General features: G+C 35.3%; 1 protein-coding gene and 1 long non-coding RNA gene across 4 annotated transcripts; both read left to right on the top strand.

The window, feature by feature from the left end:
- The first annotated feature begins 1,635 nt into the window (after nucleotides 1-1,635).
- On the top strand, nucleotides 1,636-2,102 carry LOC119188868. The gene is made up of 2 exons (XR_005112134.1): nucleotides 1,636-1,686; nucleotides 2,053-2,102. It is a non-coding gene; the product is annotated as an uncharacterized LOC119188868 (long non-coding RNA).
- A 745-nt stretch (nucleotides 2,103-2,847) lies between these two features.
- On the top strand, nucleotides 2,848-18,402 carry LOC115452480. Of its 3 annotated transcripts, XM_037436934.1 has the most exons (7): nucleotides 2,851-3,327; nucleotides 4,349-4,417; nucleotides 7,783-7,884; nucleotides 8,613-8,693; nucleotides 9,097-11,447; nucleotides 11,821-12,063; nucleotides 13,942-18,402. In XM_037436934.1, exons 1-7 carry the CDS (start codon nucleotides 3,198-3,200, stop codon nucleotides 13,972-13,974), a joined length of 3,009 nt encoding a protein of 1,002 aa, XP_037292831.1. In that variant the 5' UTR covers nucleotides 2,851-3,197; the 3' UTR covers nucleotides 13,975-18,402. The 3 variants fall into 3 exon arrangements, with proteins under 3 accessions (XP_037292830.1, XP_037292829.1, XP_037292831.1); XM_037436933.1 differs by lacking the exon at nucleotides 13,942-18,402 and having other exon boundaries at nucleotides 2,848-3,327; nucleotides 8,616-8,693; nucleotides 11,821-13,206; XM_037436932.1 differs by lacking the exon at nucleotides 13,942-18,402 and having other exon boundaries at nucleotides 2,850-3,327; nucleotides 11,821-13,206.
- The last annotated feature ends 378 nt before the right edge of the window (nucleotides 18,403-18,780 follow it).

The raw sequence follows: 18,780 nt of genomic DNA, 5'->3' as shown, positions 1-18,780 counted from the left end.
CTCTTAAGTTGAGACGACAGTTTTAAGTGACAAATTTTTGTTTAGAGCTTTTCAATTTTCTGGTCATGCTCTCTTTCAAAAACTCCAAACTCTTTCTGAATATATTATAACTTCTCCTTTTGGCGTAATAAGTCAACTCCTCCTTTGGTTGTTAGTTTTCGTAAATTCTCTAACCTTCAAGCTCCAACATATCGTTCTATATCTCTTCCTCTTTATATGTATGGCTTTCAATCCCTTTTACTTAAACCCGAAATCTGTTACTCATTGGGTATTGAAAAAGACTATCCTAATCCAAATGCTCAATTTAACGAAATAGTAGATACAAAATGGCCTAATTTCCATCTAATATTCATCGATGCATCCAAACATTCTTCCTCAGATTTTTGTGGTGTAGGGGTTTACCATCCCTCGTTACAATGTTATTCAGAAAATAAAACTTCCACCAGAAAGCTCTGTATTTACTGGAGAATGCTATGGAATTTATAAGGCATTAGAATACATTCTTCTCCTGAAACTTAGGAAAACAGTAATTTTTTCGGATGCGTACAGCGCCCTTCAGGCCATTGAAAAATTCCCATTCAAAACTAAGCCTTCATCTAGTATAATTATTTCTATAAGAGAAATGCTATATGAATGCCTTTCTAAAGGTTTAATTGTAGTTTTAGCTTGGATACCTGGTCACTCAGGTATAAGTGGGAATATAAAAGCTGACCGTTTAGCTAACGAAGCGACTATGGATGGGGATGTATATCCATACATAAATTACTGTAGCGATCTGGCTACGCTTCCCTCAACTTCTCTGAGAGAATCTTGGGACAAGTATTGGGAAGAAACCAGACAGTTGAAAGGAAAATTTTATGCAAATGTTCAACTAAGCATACCTAATAAGCCGTGGTTTTGCAAATTGAAGCTTGGTAAGCGATCTACTAGTTGTATTATAAGAATGCGCTTGGGACATGTATGCTCGCCAGCTCACCTTGCCAGGCTTCATATTATTGGCAGTAGTGCTTGTGAATGTGGTGAGGAGGTCGGAGACCTTAATCACATTTTCTTCTCTTGTCCACGTTATGATCGTTCTTCATTCATAAATCGTCTCATATCCCATAATATTCCTCTTCCCACTTGTATTTCTAATTTACTCGTATTTAATATTGATATTTACAAAGCTATATCTTCTTTCATTGTAGAAAATGACATAAAACTATAATTTCATTTCAAGTATCAAGTAGTTACTTTCACATTTATTATATACTTTACAATCAAAGAGTCTTTACAATAATTTATTTTATTTTTTCAGCTTAACTGACTTGTATTCTAAATTCTTTATACTCTTTGTAACGTTTGTATATGTATAAAAAATCGTTTCCTTAACTTTGTTGTCATTGGCGTAGCACAGCAACCCAGTGCTTGTAGCCATTAAAATAGAAAAAAAAAAAAAAAAAAAACTTGCCAATCCCAAACAATGTCACAAACGCGCCCACACAATTTAGTTATGTTATACTTCAGCGCGTGCTTTTCAAAAGTGGCTACATGTTTTGTAATATTTTTGTTGTTAATTTTAATAAATACACAGTGCTGTTTAAGTAAAATATAGCCCTAGGAACAAGCAATGGCCTGCATTATTGTGGGGTGTAAATCTCATTCTTCTCGTAAAGAAAATGAAACTGAAATCATCAGCTTCCATCGGTGAGTAAACAAAAAACCGAATATATTTGCTTAAACCCTGTATATAAGTGCAAAAAGTGTTATTAATTATACTTTATTATGCTGTAGTCATATTATAATCTGCTGTTGGCCATTCGATACAGTAATTATTAAGTATTTTTCATTTTTACCAATTTACGTAGTCGAGTTCAATAGTGTTGTGCTGCATATTCTGTCGATAACATAGATGTTTGTATATTGTAGTTTACTATTTTGCATACATTGCCTTTTACTTACAATATACGGTGGTGTAGTGGTAAAAGCCACTTGGAAACCGTGCGCGAAGGCTGGGGTCGAGGAAACTATCTGATTTTCATAGTGTGTTTCATACAATGTGTTTCATTGCAGATTCCCCAAAGATGATGTTATGAGGAAAAAATGGATCCCAATTGGCATTGGAAAAAACAGCACCGTGTTTGCTCTAAGCATTTCGGCAAAGTTTTATTAACATTGAAATAAGTTATCAAACATATTATGTGACATGAATGATACCGCTGTGTTTTAATTTTACTGTCCCATTTTAGTAGCTTCTGTCAAATCACACCTCTTGGGTATCTTTTAATCCCTAAGAAAGTCAGAAAAGAACAGAAGGGGTGCTGGCTTTCTCCTAGACGAAATTCTTGCCGATTTCTTGTTTGTTACTTACAGCGGGTTCCATTCCTTCCGAAATTTCTAACATTTGCTTAATTTAATAATCTAAATGCTAAACCATTTTTGTGTGAATGACATTTCGGAAGGCATGAAAACTGCTGTAAATAGCAAATGATAAGTAATTGGACAAAATTTAGTTCGAAGAAAGCCGGTAGTTCCATTGTTTATGTAATTTAACAGCTTCTTAACGAGTGCTTTTATATACCCAGACTTCTTCTGGTACTTGAATACCAAATCAGCGTTTTGATATCTTTTTTTTAGTCTTTATCTAAAATAGCAGCAATTTGCAGAGGTTTGTAGTTGACTGACCGAAAAGTGTTTATTTTAGCAGGTCTGTGAATTTACCATAGCCGATAGATACTTAACGCATCTATCGATATCGATAAGATGTCAGAAAGGATCGCAACACAATTAAATTTCTTGCTGTCTAAGACAGAGTACACTCAAATGTCATAGTGTTACTTCTATGCTTGTCATTGTTCTGAGGTTATAACTCACTTACGTACTAGTTTTTTTTCTTATGAATTGGCAGCGTAGTCTTTGACCTTAACCAATCTCTTGTGGAAAAAATAAAAAAACTATATTCGTCTTTGTAATACTCTATAATTTCTACAATTTATGACAAGCGTGGTATAATAAGAGTGAAGTTTATTCATAATCCAACAATTTTCTTCCTCAAATAAATAATAAACCTTGAAAATAAATTCTTAAATATAAATAATCGGTGAAACACTAAACTAGAACACTATAAAAATGAAACATTTGCGTTAAGTTTAGAAATCTTGTATTTAAATTGATCTCCATTGATATATATATTGTTCTCAGTTTACTAATTTACCATTATGGCCCCAAGGAAGATAAATTCAAAAATTCCCATTGATGCTCCACCTGTCAGGAAAACAAGAGGACGAACCCCGAAAATCCAAAGTCCTCCGACGGTTGAAATGCAAATTCCTGTTCAACGAAGTGTTTGTGAGTATAATCTTTTTGCTAAACCCACAAAATTTATTTAGTGTAATATTTCGACGAGTCAAGTTATTTTGTATGGACGGTAGTTTTATCTTGCTAAACTCAATTACACGATGTCGTTTTTAAATTTGGAATTTAGTGTTGTTTCATACTCGTTTGTTATGGCTTATTTTTTAACAACAGAAAGTGAAAGTGGAAAGGATTTTTTATGTATGCAGTTCTTTACACGCAGCACTACTGCCCCATGTGGAACACCATCCTGACACCAAATGGACGTAAATCTTTATTAATCAGGATGAAGAAATGTTGCTTTATGATGGTGCTAATAGTTAAGATGCTAATTTACTATGAAATTATTTTTATTTCATTTTAGCCTAGAGTTATGGTTCTAATTAAGTAATGGCCAATAGCCTTATGGCCTCCCTTTTGTAAGACCTCACATACCTTATAAAACATAGGTGTTATAGTCTGCCTATCCCAGTAAAGGTACAAGCTATAATTCTATGCTTAAATAGAATTATTAGAGTAAATATAATTAATGTAATTACTGGACATAATAAGACAACACCTATGTCTCATAATGGCAAGCATTGTGGAATACCAAACACTGTAATTTAATGTGGCATGTCTACTGCTTATGGTTGTATTGCGGCTGCAGTTGTATTGCTAACAATCAGACGAACGGCAAGTTCGTCTCGTCATTCAAAGCATTAAATTACATATATTAACAGATTTTTGATATGGTCTACACACAGGCCATAGATGGAAGGGTAGATCACAGAAATAGTGGGATGACAATATTCAACAAGTGGCAGGAATGACTTGGTAGAGTAGCATGAGGGAGATATGAAAATTGATAAGATTGGAGGAGTTCTTTGCTAATTGGCAAACAGACTTGCAAAAGACAAGCTAGCAACAAATCCTAGCATAGAAAGTCTGAATAAAAGGCCTATATATTTTTTTTTACTACACACAATGAATAAATACTAGTGAACAGTATAAATAATGGTGATAATTATTACAGATTTCACTCGAAAACGGACCAAAAAAAGCAATTTAAGTGTGGAGAAGCAAATCGAGTTGGCTAATGAAGGTAATTAGTTCTTTTAGTATTATATACTTTATAATATATTCACAGCAGGCCACTATCACAGTCCACCTTCCAAGTACCTTTATTAAAACAATAAGCATGAATGCTAGGATAGATTCATGAGGCATCAGGGTCATATTGCCCCCTAGGCTGAGTATAGGTGACTATTGATAATTCTTTAATGACTCGCTTGATATCTATATATATATAAAAATGAATCCCTAATTCCCTTGGTCACGCCATCATGCGTGAACGGTTGGAACAATTTCACTATTTTTTTTTTGTTGTGTTTGTTATTGTCAGGAGAAGGATCTTATGAAAGAAAAAATTAAGGAAGTTGAGCGGAACATTAGAAAATTTAAGAAAAGTTAATTTCAGCGATTAACAGAATGCGCATCGCAAATTCATAGTTGACAGGACATTGTCTGTCGGGTCAGCTAGTATTTAATAAAATAAATATTTTGTATGATAGTAAATACAAATGACTCGACCTTGACTCTATGACCCTCGCTGATATAAAAGCTGGTTTCGCCCTTGTAAGAATTATTGCACTTGTTTCTTTATCTAATGAACCATAATATCAATCAATCAACCAATAAATCTAATGAACCATAACCAATTAGTACAATATTAGACATTGATTGACTAGATAAGACACACAACCTGATATAAGTTATAGGATGCTGGATGTTGCCAACAGGTTGGATATCCTTAGGGGACCCTGAATTTACAATTGATATCCTACGGTTTCTATGGTAATGCTTTTTTGAAAAGAAACATAAGAATATACATGTGCCCCAAATATAGCACTTCATTTACACTAGATTTTTGGCACAATGTTAGCAGAGGTGAAGACAAATAAATGTGGTTTTATTTAGTAACGCAATGTAAACATGACCCTTTATAATAAGTGGCAGTTAACATTAACTTGAACTTTGTAAAATAGGCCCTTAAGCAGGAGAATAATAAAAGTACAATTTTTTATTCATTGTTTATTTTGTATTTATGATAAAATATTTTTCCTAACATAAAAATCAGTTATATACATTTACTCAAACAATATATGGTTATGTTTTCGGCTTGCACGGCGAATGCTTTCAAATTTCTTGTAGATTATTTTCAGGTGTTATTTAAAAAGTATGTGTAGCATTGGTTTAAGCTTTTGATAAGGATTTAGATTTTTTTTACGAGCACGGCAAATTGACCCCACTGCACCTGATGGTAAGTAGAGTGGGGTCCAATAGAATGTCGACTGGCGAGAGATGATTACCCCTCGACAGTCGACACAATTACGCCGGCCTATTTGAACAGGATATCCACAGGCTAATTTCTGGAACGCGACACACCTTCGCGTGTGGTTTTAACACCTTGTGTACAGTAGTTGCTATCCGGGCAGATATAAAATATATCATACCACCAGTAAAAGCATAAATAATAGGATTTCCTCTAGAGGTGAGATTGGGGCAACATGCTACATATATCAGTATATGTTACATGTGGCAGTAACGATTTGGTTTAGTAAATTCGTCTGAGCGCCTGCATGAAGTTAACCCCCAACAAATTCAATCCCAGACAAACCCGGGAATCAAATCTGTGTATTGTTTGTAGGCGGCCGCGTCGCTTGTTCGTCTCGCTATTCATTTTTAATAAAGATTTGATATGTGTACAATATTTAATTGTAACTAGTTTCAGCGATTCTCAAACTGTATAACACATAAATTGGTGCTCTTGTTACCATGGGGGTAGGGAGGTGGGGCTAGGTGTTAAATAATTCGGATTACCGATATAAAATTTATACTTTAACACTCCAGAGTTTGAAGCTGGCTATGCCTTCCTTGTTATCGGTTTTTCGTCCTAAGTCTCAGTTTAGTTAACTCTGTCGCTGATAGCCCAAGATACAGGCTTTGCCTAGTTTGGGTACCCCTGGAAATTCTAGTTTTAAGGATCTCATATTTTTATATAAATTTATTGTAAGTAGAATTAAGTCTCTGTAAGTCTGTTTTTCAATAAACGATTTCATTTCATCGATTTCAATGCCAAGATATCATTCAGTTGCCACTACTCAGTTTGTACCTATTCTTTGTTTAGCAAACTAATCATTCTCAGTATACAGGAGCCATTTAAGGGGAACATGGTTATGATATGTAACACTTATTGGTAATATAAATTAAACATATTGAAATGGATACTGAGAATTCAGACTTATTCAATACGTTATTTTTTCGATAATGGTAGAGTTTTTAACCTTTTTTTAAATTATACCTTTTTTCATTAATCCTCGAGTATTTAGGGAAAGCGAAATCTTTCATACGTGCTATAGTACTACCGCCTTCATGGTAGGCTTTCCGTAGTCCAAAAAAAGTCGCCCAGATAAAGGGGGGCCGATTTTTTTTCTGATACCCTAGGCTGGCCCTGTCTCTCAATGTCTTACACGCTAACTGCGGCGTCAAAACAATGAACTTTCCACCAGTAGAACGCACGCACGAAGTATATTTTCTCTCACTGGGATTTAGCTTCGAGACTGAGAGTGACACTCCCTTAGATAAGTTTTTTTTTACAACAATCTAGTTTGTCCTAGAAGCACGAGCTTTGCGCCAAAAAAAACACAGTTGTTACGTGAGCTGCAGTCAACCTGTTAAACTTATTATACTTATATAATAGATTCAGTATCTTACAGGACTTGTCACATGTTGTAATTGAGTGCTGGTTTATAAATAATTACATTTATTTAATATTGACCTGTGCGTGCTGTGCTTAGCAAAGTTTTTTCTTTTTGTTGTTTTTTGTAATTACATATGAGCTGAGCTATTGAATGCAAATGCGCAGCCGCACAATGCTCAGCAGAAATGTTTCATTGTCATTTGTCGTTAATCTCATGCGGGAGATTTTCTATTTAAGACCCGTTTTTATTATAATTATCCCGTATTCGGGAACACCCCCCATGCGGTATAACTACTAGTGAAAGTGAAGCAGTATTCTAGTTTTATACAATAGCATAGAATTCTATTTTTTTACGTTATATTTATTTTTCGAATTCGATTATTATTAAATGTAACGTAAAAGAATTGGATTACCGCCACTTGCAATAAACGATCTCAATCGCTTTTTTGGTCTATCTCTAAAATAGAGAAGTCAGTACAAAGTTTTTTTTGACATGGTTACAAATGACTGATTCAACTGGTAGATTCTCGGACTCTGATTGAAGATTAAATTGGGATCGTTTATTGAAAACGGATGTTAGTCGAGTCGATCACATCACAAGTCAAATTAAAGATAAGCCTAATCAATAATTAGGTTTAATAAGCCCAAGATCAAACGGGTCATGCAAATAAAATATTACCTATATTGTTATAAATTTTCTTTTACAGTCATTCAAACACAGCTGGGAAAAAAAGTAAATAATGTTCCAAATGTAACTGAAAAACCAATAGAGATTATTATCAATAATATACCTGTTCAGAATGATAATGGTAAGTGGGTAGTTTTTTTATAACTGAGACATAACTAATATGTGATCACTGCTATCAATATCAAACACAAAAGAAGAATCTTGGTGTTTAATTGACGTGTTGGTTGTGGCGCTAAACATAATAATTCAACGTTGCGCCTTAATGTAATATATAAGGTGTTTTGTCCTGCGCTCGCAAAAGGAGAAAGACTCCCGGACGCTAATGCGGTTCCACACTTCTAGCGTGTGAAAATTAGCGCAATTTGCATGCGCTTGTTCGCGCATTACTAAGCAAAACACAGCGTATACGTTTCGTCGCACTGCTTAGCGGTCATTTTTACACGCGTAGTGTGTTTTTCAGCGTAGTAGAGTTTACATTATCTTGTTCAATATTATAAATGCAAGTTTGTGTCAATTTTTGGATATTTGTTACAAGTAAACTTAGACACAACTGAATTGATTCGGATTATATTTAGCACACAGATAACACATTGGTTTAACACATAGGGTAATTTTATCTCGGTACTTAGCTTCTTCCGTCGAAAGTAATAGATGACGCTGGAGTCGTACAGTTGGTACTGTGAATAAGTGCCGTAATTTAGAGATTTTTTGTATCGGGAAAAGGTTTTAACGCAAGAGAAGCCGCGAACAATATCTAGTTTCTGAATAAACGAAAGTTTTTTCTCCCGTAATGGATATACCGTAAAAACGATTCAGTATTTGGGTTTTTGATGCATAATACCTTTTCAGAAGTCGACGACAAGGCACCTGTCAAAAAACTAGTCAGAAAGAGAGCTAACACTAACACGGAAACAATACCTAAACCCACAAGTAAGTGTCAAATTGCAAATTGTATTATGTAGTAAGTTTAAGTTACAACTCCGTATGCGGTTGATATTATTATAAAAAAAACGCGTATCTCTTCAGGTTACCGTGTTTTTTTTTTTATATGATACAAACATGCTTTCGTCTATTTATATAGTCTCTGACCATATATCATGTAATGTTATTATCTAAGCGAATATCTGAGGTTACTTCATCATTGTCCAATATAAAAAAGTCAAATTCAATTACTCAGTTTCTCTTCGTTGTATTAGAGTATTTGTGATACTGCTTGAGATGGAAATAAGGTCAGGTCACCGCACGTGCACCAACATCTCCGCTTTTTTGAAGATAAAATAGCTTAAGTCTTTTGTCACAAAAGACTAATATTCCATATCGATTATTATTACAGTATCTCGTAAAAGGGCAGCAGATTCGACACAACAACCGGCAAAACGACGCAAAGTTTGCGAAAAAAATACGGTGTCGCAAAACACGGTGCCGCAAAATACGGCGCCACAAAATACGGCGCCACAAAAACCTGAAAAAGAGACAAAACCAAGCGCCTCTGCCAAAGGGAATATAACACGAAAGAAGAGAACAATTCAAGGTAAGAAAAAAAATGACGTTGATGTCGTTCAAAAATGTCTGCCGGCTTTGGACGAACCTGTCGAAATTAAAGAAGTCTTCAAACCCATCGCAGCCGTCATTGACTCTCGCAAGACTTCTGCTACGAGCGTCTCAAACTTCTCGTGGACCAAAGATATTTCCAGCTCTAGCACTACCACGTGTGTTACGGTCGCCACCAACGACTTCGTGCGCATAGACAACAAAATACCTGTCATACAACTAACCAGTGTCGACAGCGAGCTACCGAAATACCAAAGGTGCGAAAGTGAGGAGAGTAGCTCCGAATCGGACAGTTCGTCCAGTTCGGATTCCGTCACGAATGTTTCCATGGACGTACCGACCGTCAGTTTGAATTTAAGCACGTCATCCCCTTCCATTTGTCAAGGTAACCCGGACTGTAACCCCAAAAGTGACTCATTATTAATGGAAATGACAAAAGCGTTAGTTAAGTTATCTTTTTATTTGAATAAACTCGACGAAAAAATCGCGAAATGGATAGGTTACGGCAAAAACTTAAACGACAATAAGAAAAAGCTTAACGATTTAATATTAACGGTTCTTGACCAAGAACGGGATATGGTCGGAAGTTGTCGAAATATAATACAAATATTTTCGCGTGCACAACCCGATAATGTAGAAACAGACGAAGAGACTAATTCAGTTGTCGCTTATAACTTGAATGCGTCATATGACGACGACAACCCAATAACAAAAGACAATGTACTTTTAAACGAAAACGTAGAATACCCGCGCTCGCCGAGATCTCCGAGTACTACTTACGACAGCGACTACGCGATAGATAACTTTAACTACGTGCCGTTCCAGCAAAACAATGACGACGACGATGCTCTGTCGTTGTTCGCGGAGAGTATAACCGGCATCGAACCGTCCAGAACAAACAATTCATGTGAATCCCCCGACGCTGCTGATGTGCAGGACGAAGAATACGTTCCGCTGCCTTTGAACAAAGATACGTCGTCGGAAAAATACGACTATTGTCCCACCAAGGTCACGAGGCCAGATGCAGCTGTCAAAAGGAACGTGTGCGAGAAACAGAATGCGGATTCGACGTCCATTTACAAAGAGGGTAATGTGAACAATATTATGGCCCATAACGACGTCGGGGAATGTGTCAGCGATCCATCGGCCAGTGGCAACGATCAGCGGGAGGAGGAGCTGGAGGAGGGACAGCTGGCTGAGCCGGACAACCGGAAGGAATTCCCAAACCAAATCGGGCCACCGCAAATCACGTCTATATTCCAACCAGTGTCGTGGAAAAGAACTGCAATCTTCAGAGGCTTGTGTTTTTTTAATTTGACGAATGCGTGTAAGAAGCAGCCGTATTGCCCTTTCCTGCACGTGGTGCCTAGTCCTTCGCAAGTCAAAGCTCGCTTGGCAAGTCTGAGCGAGGGAATGTTCATAAAGGAGTATATATATCTGAGTTCGCACCCTATGCTTCGTCGCAGTTTCGGTTTTTATTTTGTGGCAGAATGTCATAGGCGCGGTTTGCTGAGGATCCTTGTTGAGATGGCGATAGATTTCGTTGTGAACGTCACTGTTAAGACCAAGGAGGACTTAGAATACCAGTTGTCGACGTTAGAGTATATTCTGTTGGGTTTAAATGATGTTGGGCTTTCGGTGTGCGAGGATCTGTTGAACTACCCGGTGGACGGCGACACGCGCCTGTGTCACGTGTTGATGCGCATCATCGCTAACTCGCAGAACTTTTCGCGTTTCAAACAAGTGTTTCTGAACCTAAACAACTTGATGGTGCGGCACAATCGGACTTTTGATTCGGATGTAGCCGCACAAATACTGGAGAGAGTGTGCATTCTGCCCGACGAAGAGAGGCTCTTGCGTGCAGTTTTTGATATGATTAAACATACGGATACGTGTATATTTGCTAATAGTCTGATGTGTAAGTTCGAAACTCGATTAAGGACGGTAAACTATGCGATGTATGAAGAACTAATGGCGTATAAAAATGATAATTTCAATACATCTGCGGTGTCAAGTCCGTTTTCAGTGACGCCGGCTAAAGGAGAAAATTTAGAGCCATTAAAAATAAATTGTATTAATGATGTTGAAAAAGAGAGATATACTTCTCCGGACACCACAAAAGCCGATACTTTGGTGAGTACATAATTAAAACGCTACCCTGAACTGTCTTCTTGATGAAAACTGAAAGTTTAATTCTTTAGAGACTAATACGGTTGGAAGTTCTATAAAATGAGCGAAGCTTCTGGCTCACACGGGTTCTGGGTTCGACGCCCAGGGACATCAAATTATTTGAAATTTGGATTTTTGTCTGATTGTAAGCTGTAAGTGCGGAATAAATATATGCACTTCTAATTACCTAATGCCCACCCAGAACTTTTTTTAAAAAATAGTTGAATTTGATATTATTTTATAAGTACTTAGCATCAGGTCTAATGTACTCTTCAGCCAGAATAAAAACAAACTAGTTCCCTATTAATGTCTTTAATAATTTATGTGTTTCTTACAGCAAAACAAACCGTCGCTCGACACATCAATAACCAGGGCAGTGAATTTAACAAGAACGTGTTATAATAATCAATTTAGTTCTACACCCACTAAACATAACGGCGAGAATTGGTTGAACAATGATTTCCGTAACTGGAGGCAGTCGTCACCTAGGGCGCCTGTGCCGTTAATGGCCTTACCCCACACTAGGCCCATGAGGCCGAGGAATGGCCGGCGGGTCAAAATGCACCGGATGGGGCCTATTGTATGTAGAGTTAATTCAGGACTCTGGATGTTGTTTCGAGCGGTTATATTTTTTATTTTAAAACAAGTGTCCATGATGGGGTAGTTGACTGGTTTTAATCAAAGAAGTTTCCTTATCACTTAATTATTTTTCACCTCTTAAATAAATAATTAAATATATTAAAAGAAAATACTATTCAAATTTTTAGGGACACACACAGTTAAAATTGCTTACCATATCATAGAACTAGTGTCATTTAACTGATGCGATGAGAACTTGCGTTGTACTGTCAGGACGTGACCTCGCAAACTCAAAATCTACGTTTTTGTACCTATTAACAAACCCTTAAAGTAGCATTTACATTGTGTACAATGGACACAAAGAAACATGTACTATGCGCACAAAAAATAAATATTCTTTAAATTTATAATAACATTAAAAAACTGGAGTATTTTTGTTCTTGATAAAGCACGGCCCTTCACTCAAATTCCGCACAACGGTGTGAATGTTATACTTAAATCTTAGGAACGATAAAACGCATACGATATCTTTGTCGTAGGCGTTTCATCTTTGAGTAAAAATAGTCAACTACATCATTTATTTTATGGGAACAACATAAAGAGATAAGTTATTTATAATTGAAAGTATCAAGCATGCTATTTGTTCGTCAAACGCTTGGGCCGTAATAAAGCGATCTCAACTTTGAGTATAAGGATCTTGAGTGAATATTTAATAAACAAAACTAGTCAAAAGGCAATTATATTAAAGTGCTGGCTAACCTGGGAGACAGCCCATATATGGCGGAACACAGCTCGAATATTTGTTTAAACTATAATCGCATTACATTGTGTTAATTGATTTTGAATATTATTTCAAAGAAGACAATATCGATAATTGTATGACAGTGAGAAAATCTGCGCTGCGCTTCGGCATATATGCGCCGGCTCTAAGTGTCCTATCACCTAACATTCCATTTAAGAGAGAATCTAAGTTGGACCTATTATTATGGCCCTTGATGTGGTTTATCTATTCCAACGCCTTTAAAGTCGGGTGCAGTCTTAAACCTCCATTAAGTAGTCATGATTTTTATAGTTAATTTAAATCGTATCTATAAGTATTGTGACAACATTGATATTTTATAATATCTGTTAATATGTTATAACAAATATCTTAATTGGAGCATGAATAATTAATGAAGGTTTTGATTCTTCAGAAGTATTATGCAAATGACTTTAAGGGCTAAATGCAATAACAATTCTGATGAAACTTTCATTCTATTTTCATACACAGCACCTTTGACCCGCTCAGCTTCTTTTGTTATACTATTTTCAGACTTATATCAGACGTAAAGTTAGTTGAGTTGTAGTCAACTTACCTTTATTTACCTTTTTTAACCAACGGCCAAGACACATTTTGAGAACACATTTCTCGAAACAAATTGTCCCTTCCTTCAGAGATCTCTGAGACTGGTTATTCAAAAATGCTTTATGACATCATTTTAACCGTTGTTTGTTGTGCTATTCTTAAATCATAAGGAAAAGATCAATCGTTGATCAATTCCAAATCAATATTTTGACTGCCGTGCACTGACACCTGGCGTGTAAAAATGCGCGTTGCTACGTGAGATAAGGAGGGCAAAGAACTTTTATGTAGTGTTTTGTGTAGCTGAAATGAACACGATATTGTGCTGTGTCTTAAATATTAATTGCATTAAGTTTTATATTTCTAGATTTAATATAGTCATGTAAAGTCACTACTGGTATAGCACAAAATAAGTAGCAACTACGGTGATAGTGACAAAATATTCCACGGTTAAAGTGTTAATAAGCATTTATGAATAATGATATACTGTGATATTACTTGTTATTTGTGTTTTAATGTTTTTTAATTATTTTTCAGAATTTTCGTCCGAGGCCGCCTCGAAACTTCTAATGCCTGTTTATTATTGGTTAAGATTTATATTAAGTTAGTAATAAGAAATGTACAGTATATTGTACCAAAGTTATATTCAGTTGTGTTGATAAACATCGGACATGCACCAATTGGTATAGGATGAAAACTGCATCATATCAGCTTATAGCTATTTTGTAATACCAAGTGAAAAACCAAGAGCATACTTTTGTAGTATTTTAAAATATAGTACTGTTATCGAACTAGTAGCTTTTGCCCCAAGTTTTGCACGCGTAAATATACCAAGTGAATGGTATAAATTTTACAAATTTTTATCTGACTTCGCATTTATGGCAATATTTTTTATGGAGGATGATTTCAAGAGACTATAATGTTAGACTCATAAAATGAGATTAACAGACGGGCAGTTACTTTTGCATTTATATTTTAAGTATAGACAATATGTTAAGTACGCTATGCTCGCGTAGCAGTTGATTATTGAGTTCGACAAGAAATTTTTAGTGCCTTAAATTGTAATGATTGTCATTAAAATAAAAACCAATTTATATTTGAGTAAAGTATACGTAATGAATAATTTTTATAATAAAAAAAAACATTGATATTTGTACTGCAAATATGTCACGCGACGTGTTTTATTGGCCGTATTCCTGTTGCGCACGTTTTGACACGCCAGGTGTGTGCCGTCGTAGGGCAACGTGAATGGAAAACACGTTTAACGTGTTAACGCGTAGTTTGAGTTTTAACGTTAACAATAACCGGTGCTAAACCTCTTTTAACATAAATTCGATGTAGATGTGTTTATAACAGGAACTAACACTTTTTGACAGTTCGATTTTTATCAACACAGGAGGAATCTCAATTGCCATACTCTAAAAGAATCATTGTGATTTAAACTTGCCAACTTATTTTCAAGAATCGTAGACAATGCAAAATCAAAGCATAATCTTCTGTTTTCACGAATTAATTTGATACTCCCTAGACTAGGTATTACTCAATGGAGTTTACAGATGTTACCCACGTTTTACGTAACTTTTATGACATGCTTACGCGATAAATAACAATGATTTTAATGTTTTTTACTTCTCAAACCTGCACATTCATAAAGATAACGCAAAATGGACGTCCTTATTAGCATTCGATTCATTTGCGCAACCTGTAAGTTCCACTGGGAAGAACTTATATATCAATCCAGGACGTGGTCCGTGCATGGGCGTCGCTAGTTTCCAACTCGAGAGGGCAAAACGCAAATTTTTGATCCAGGGAGATCAGTGTTTTTTATTTTTTTATTGCTTTAAATGAGGAGACGAGCTTGCCTGATGGTAAGCGATACGACCGCTCATAAACAGTAGCAACACCATCCAACACCTTGAATTACAAAGTATTGTTTGGTATTCCACTGCGCTCGTCATCTTGAGACATGAGATTTTAAGTTTTATTATGTCCAGTAGTTACACTGGCTACAATGTCCTTCAAACCGGGACACAACAGTGACTACACACTGCTGCTTGACGGCAGAAATAGACATTATGATGGTACCTATACCTACCACCAGTAAAAATTTGGATATAGGTTAATAATTACATTAATTGAACACAAGTAAATACGAAGTTATGTACTTGTGTTGAACTTTGAGAGAAGGGGAGGGGTGCGGTAACTCCCCCCTGCTTCCCCTGGCGACGCCCGTGGCCGTCTGTGTGCCAAATTTCTGACAAACATTTTACTTCTAACAAACATCCAAACATCTCAAAAAATATTATTACTACTGGTTATTGAAAATACCAAGTTGGCAGGTGTGCTTAATAAATGTACAGATGTATATAAATTAACAACTAAGTCTAGGTATCTGTGTGATATAGGTGCCTAACTATAAGAATTTAGTTTGGAAAATTGTTTGCGTAAGTTTTTTGTATTATTTTTCTACTGCGTAAATAATTGTTACATAAAAATGTTTTATCCAGAACTCTGCCAAACATGCATTTATGTTATTTAGTTTGTTATAAAAAATCGTTTTTTTTTATTGTAACGTCACACGCCATTAGGACAAAAATCGGAATGGAAATATCGATATTTGAGATTTTTCATTACATTTATATCGATAAAACAAAAAGACTATCTGCTGACATTGTTGTGATTGCATGTGGATAGCCTCAAATTTTAAATCACCTATACACAAATAAAATAAATCTTTCAACAGTTTATTAAGAGACGACAATAGCATACATGTGGTTTGAAATTTTGGGTTTGTTCAGATTTTTTTATGGCTGACTTCAATCATAAATTAAACAATCAGAAACAATAGTTTGGTTATGATCAAATTGCTTTTTTTTTTAAATCAAGCCATCCTCGACGAAAATCTATAGGCAGCTGTGATACTCCGCATTTACTTGATGGCATGTGATTTTATTGTCGATAAATCTGTAATTTTTTTGTTTTACCACTGAGAAATTGAAGACTATTTCCTATTTTACGTGAGTATCGATGCTTTAAGATCTAAGTAAATCTAAAAAAAAGTGCGAGACACTAAAATAATGCCGTAAAAATCCAATTACATTGACACAAGACAAAAAACAAGTCGATAAAACATATTATATGTTAATAAATCTCTTATTTTTCTTGGAAAGTATTGTAATTTTATTTAACCGTCCAGTATATTCTACATAACTATAAAGTAGGGCGCACACTACGATATTTAAAAATACCAACCATTTGCAGGGAAGCCAAGATTCGATAATATTAACTACCTACATATTATAACTTGATCAATTTCAGTCTGTTATACACCTCACCGTAACGCAAGACAAGAGGCGTGTGACCCGTCTCCCCCGTGTCTATCCCGGGCTTACCCTATATGTAACACAAAATAAAGTTTAATATTTTTCAGTTAGATTGTAAATTTAATGATTAGTTTTGGGACACGCTAACGTTTTGTGCAAACAAAACAAACAGAGAACCCAATAGTTTTACGTTGTTACCTATTTCGCGTTTTCCGGATATATTTTCCAAAAATATTTAATGAATAGACACGGAAAATCTACATGTGTATATCTTTTACGTTGTAATTTGAAGGTCAAAGAAATAAAACATTATTTAAAAACTAATTTATTTCCATAATTAATTCCTTACTCCTTTGAATATCACTTTAGTTTTTGATACAGATGACTGGTACGTAGGTGATACAGGGTCATTTTGAAATTGCGTTCCTAAATTAATTGCATACTTATCTTGTTACAATACTTATAAGTTACTCGAACCGTAAGTGTAAAACTATTGTATTTATGTCGAATGCCGAGGGTTAATCATCTCTCGTCAGTCGACATTCCATTGGACCCCACTCCACTGAAAATCAGGTGCAGTATAAAAAAAAATGTGTAAGCTCCGAAAGAAATTAATAACCCTAAAAAGATATTTAATTTTACGCGCCCTAATCCCACATTATGTATTCTAAAAGAATTCATCGCAACGGCAACATCACACTTCCAATCAAAAATACACTCATGCGCACGCTAAATTCGAAATTTAAAAAATGTTTAAAGAAATAAGAAAATAAACTGCGACGTTTTTTGAAAATTTGATTATTTTTGCCACAATATTAGCAGAGGTAAAGACGAGTATGTGGTTTCATTTATTAACGCAATGCCAAATTGAGCCTGTATAGCGTAGCAAATAGCAATAAATTGTGGCGCCCGCTTAGTCTTACCCTATGTTTAAAACCTATATAAGTGCAGAAACGAAAAAAATATGTAGAGTATAACAAGACAGTCGTTAAACATAAGAAATGAAATGTCTTGTTTGAAAATTGACATTATTTTTAGTGATACTACGAGTAAGTGATGGTTAGAATATAAGTTTGTTTTTTTTTATTGTTGTAAGACCGATCTGTGTATTTTTTTTTATAATATTAATGTTGATGTTCCTTTTCGCATATTCACTCACACTGGATTTTTTTTGTTATCCAAAACGCGTTGCAAATTATTTTTAGATATTTCGTCTTGAATTGTTTCGAAAATGTTACCATGTTTGAGCGTGATACTCAAATTCTAAATGTGTCTGAAATGATTTTTATTTTCTTTATAGTATTGATTGTAGGTGCCTATAATACAGCAGTGTGGGCGGATGTGTTTCGTTTTAAAAACGAATAACAAGTGGATTTTTCATATTGTATTTATAAGTAAATATCATTTGTCAGACTTCCCTAACATTTTAAATATTTATGCAATCCCACAATATCGTCTAACTTTTGATACAAATTTGAAATAAAAAGTATAACTTGCAGCATATATGAATGGCAGTTAAAATCGATAGAATTAGATGGAATGTTGCATGCATCCTATTTCAATTAATTTAACGTTTTATTTGTTTAGTTCACACCGAATTGTCAGATTGAAAGTTATAGTCATTCTTCAGTGATTTATTATGATCTACGTACAATTGTTTCTCCAATGGTGACAAGCGGAATGTAGCGACATCTGGTTTTTATAATTAAAACTAATCGACCCAGTTTGTTTACTTATTATGAGTATGCGAGGAATTTGTTTCTTCGCAGTCGATTTATACAAAAATGCCATGAGCGCAGTGTCTCCATGTGTAAATCGAGAATTACCGTATTGCCAATGTTAAAAACCGGCCAAGTGCGAGTCGGACTCGCGCACCGAGGGTCCCGTACAAACCTGTAGGTAAGTAAAAGTTCACTCATCGCGACAATCGAGTCATAGTTATGATATTTTTATTGCAAAATAAAATCCATAACATTACAATATGGAAAGCTGGAGGAGCATAAATTAAAGACATAGGTCTAATAATTTAAGGTTTTCGGAATTTTTACTTTAT

This window comes from Manduca sexta, chromosome 9 (assembly GCF_014839805.1).
Source record: "Manduca sexta isolate Smith_Timp_Sample1 chromosome 9, JHU_Msex_v1.0, whole genome shotgun sequence".
Lineage (NCBI taxonomy): Eukaryota > Metazoa > Arthropoda > Insecta > Lepidoptera > Sphingidae > Manduca > Manduca sexta.
This window is presented reverse-complemented; position numbering and strand designations above follow the sequence as displayed.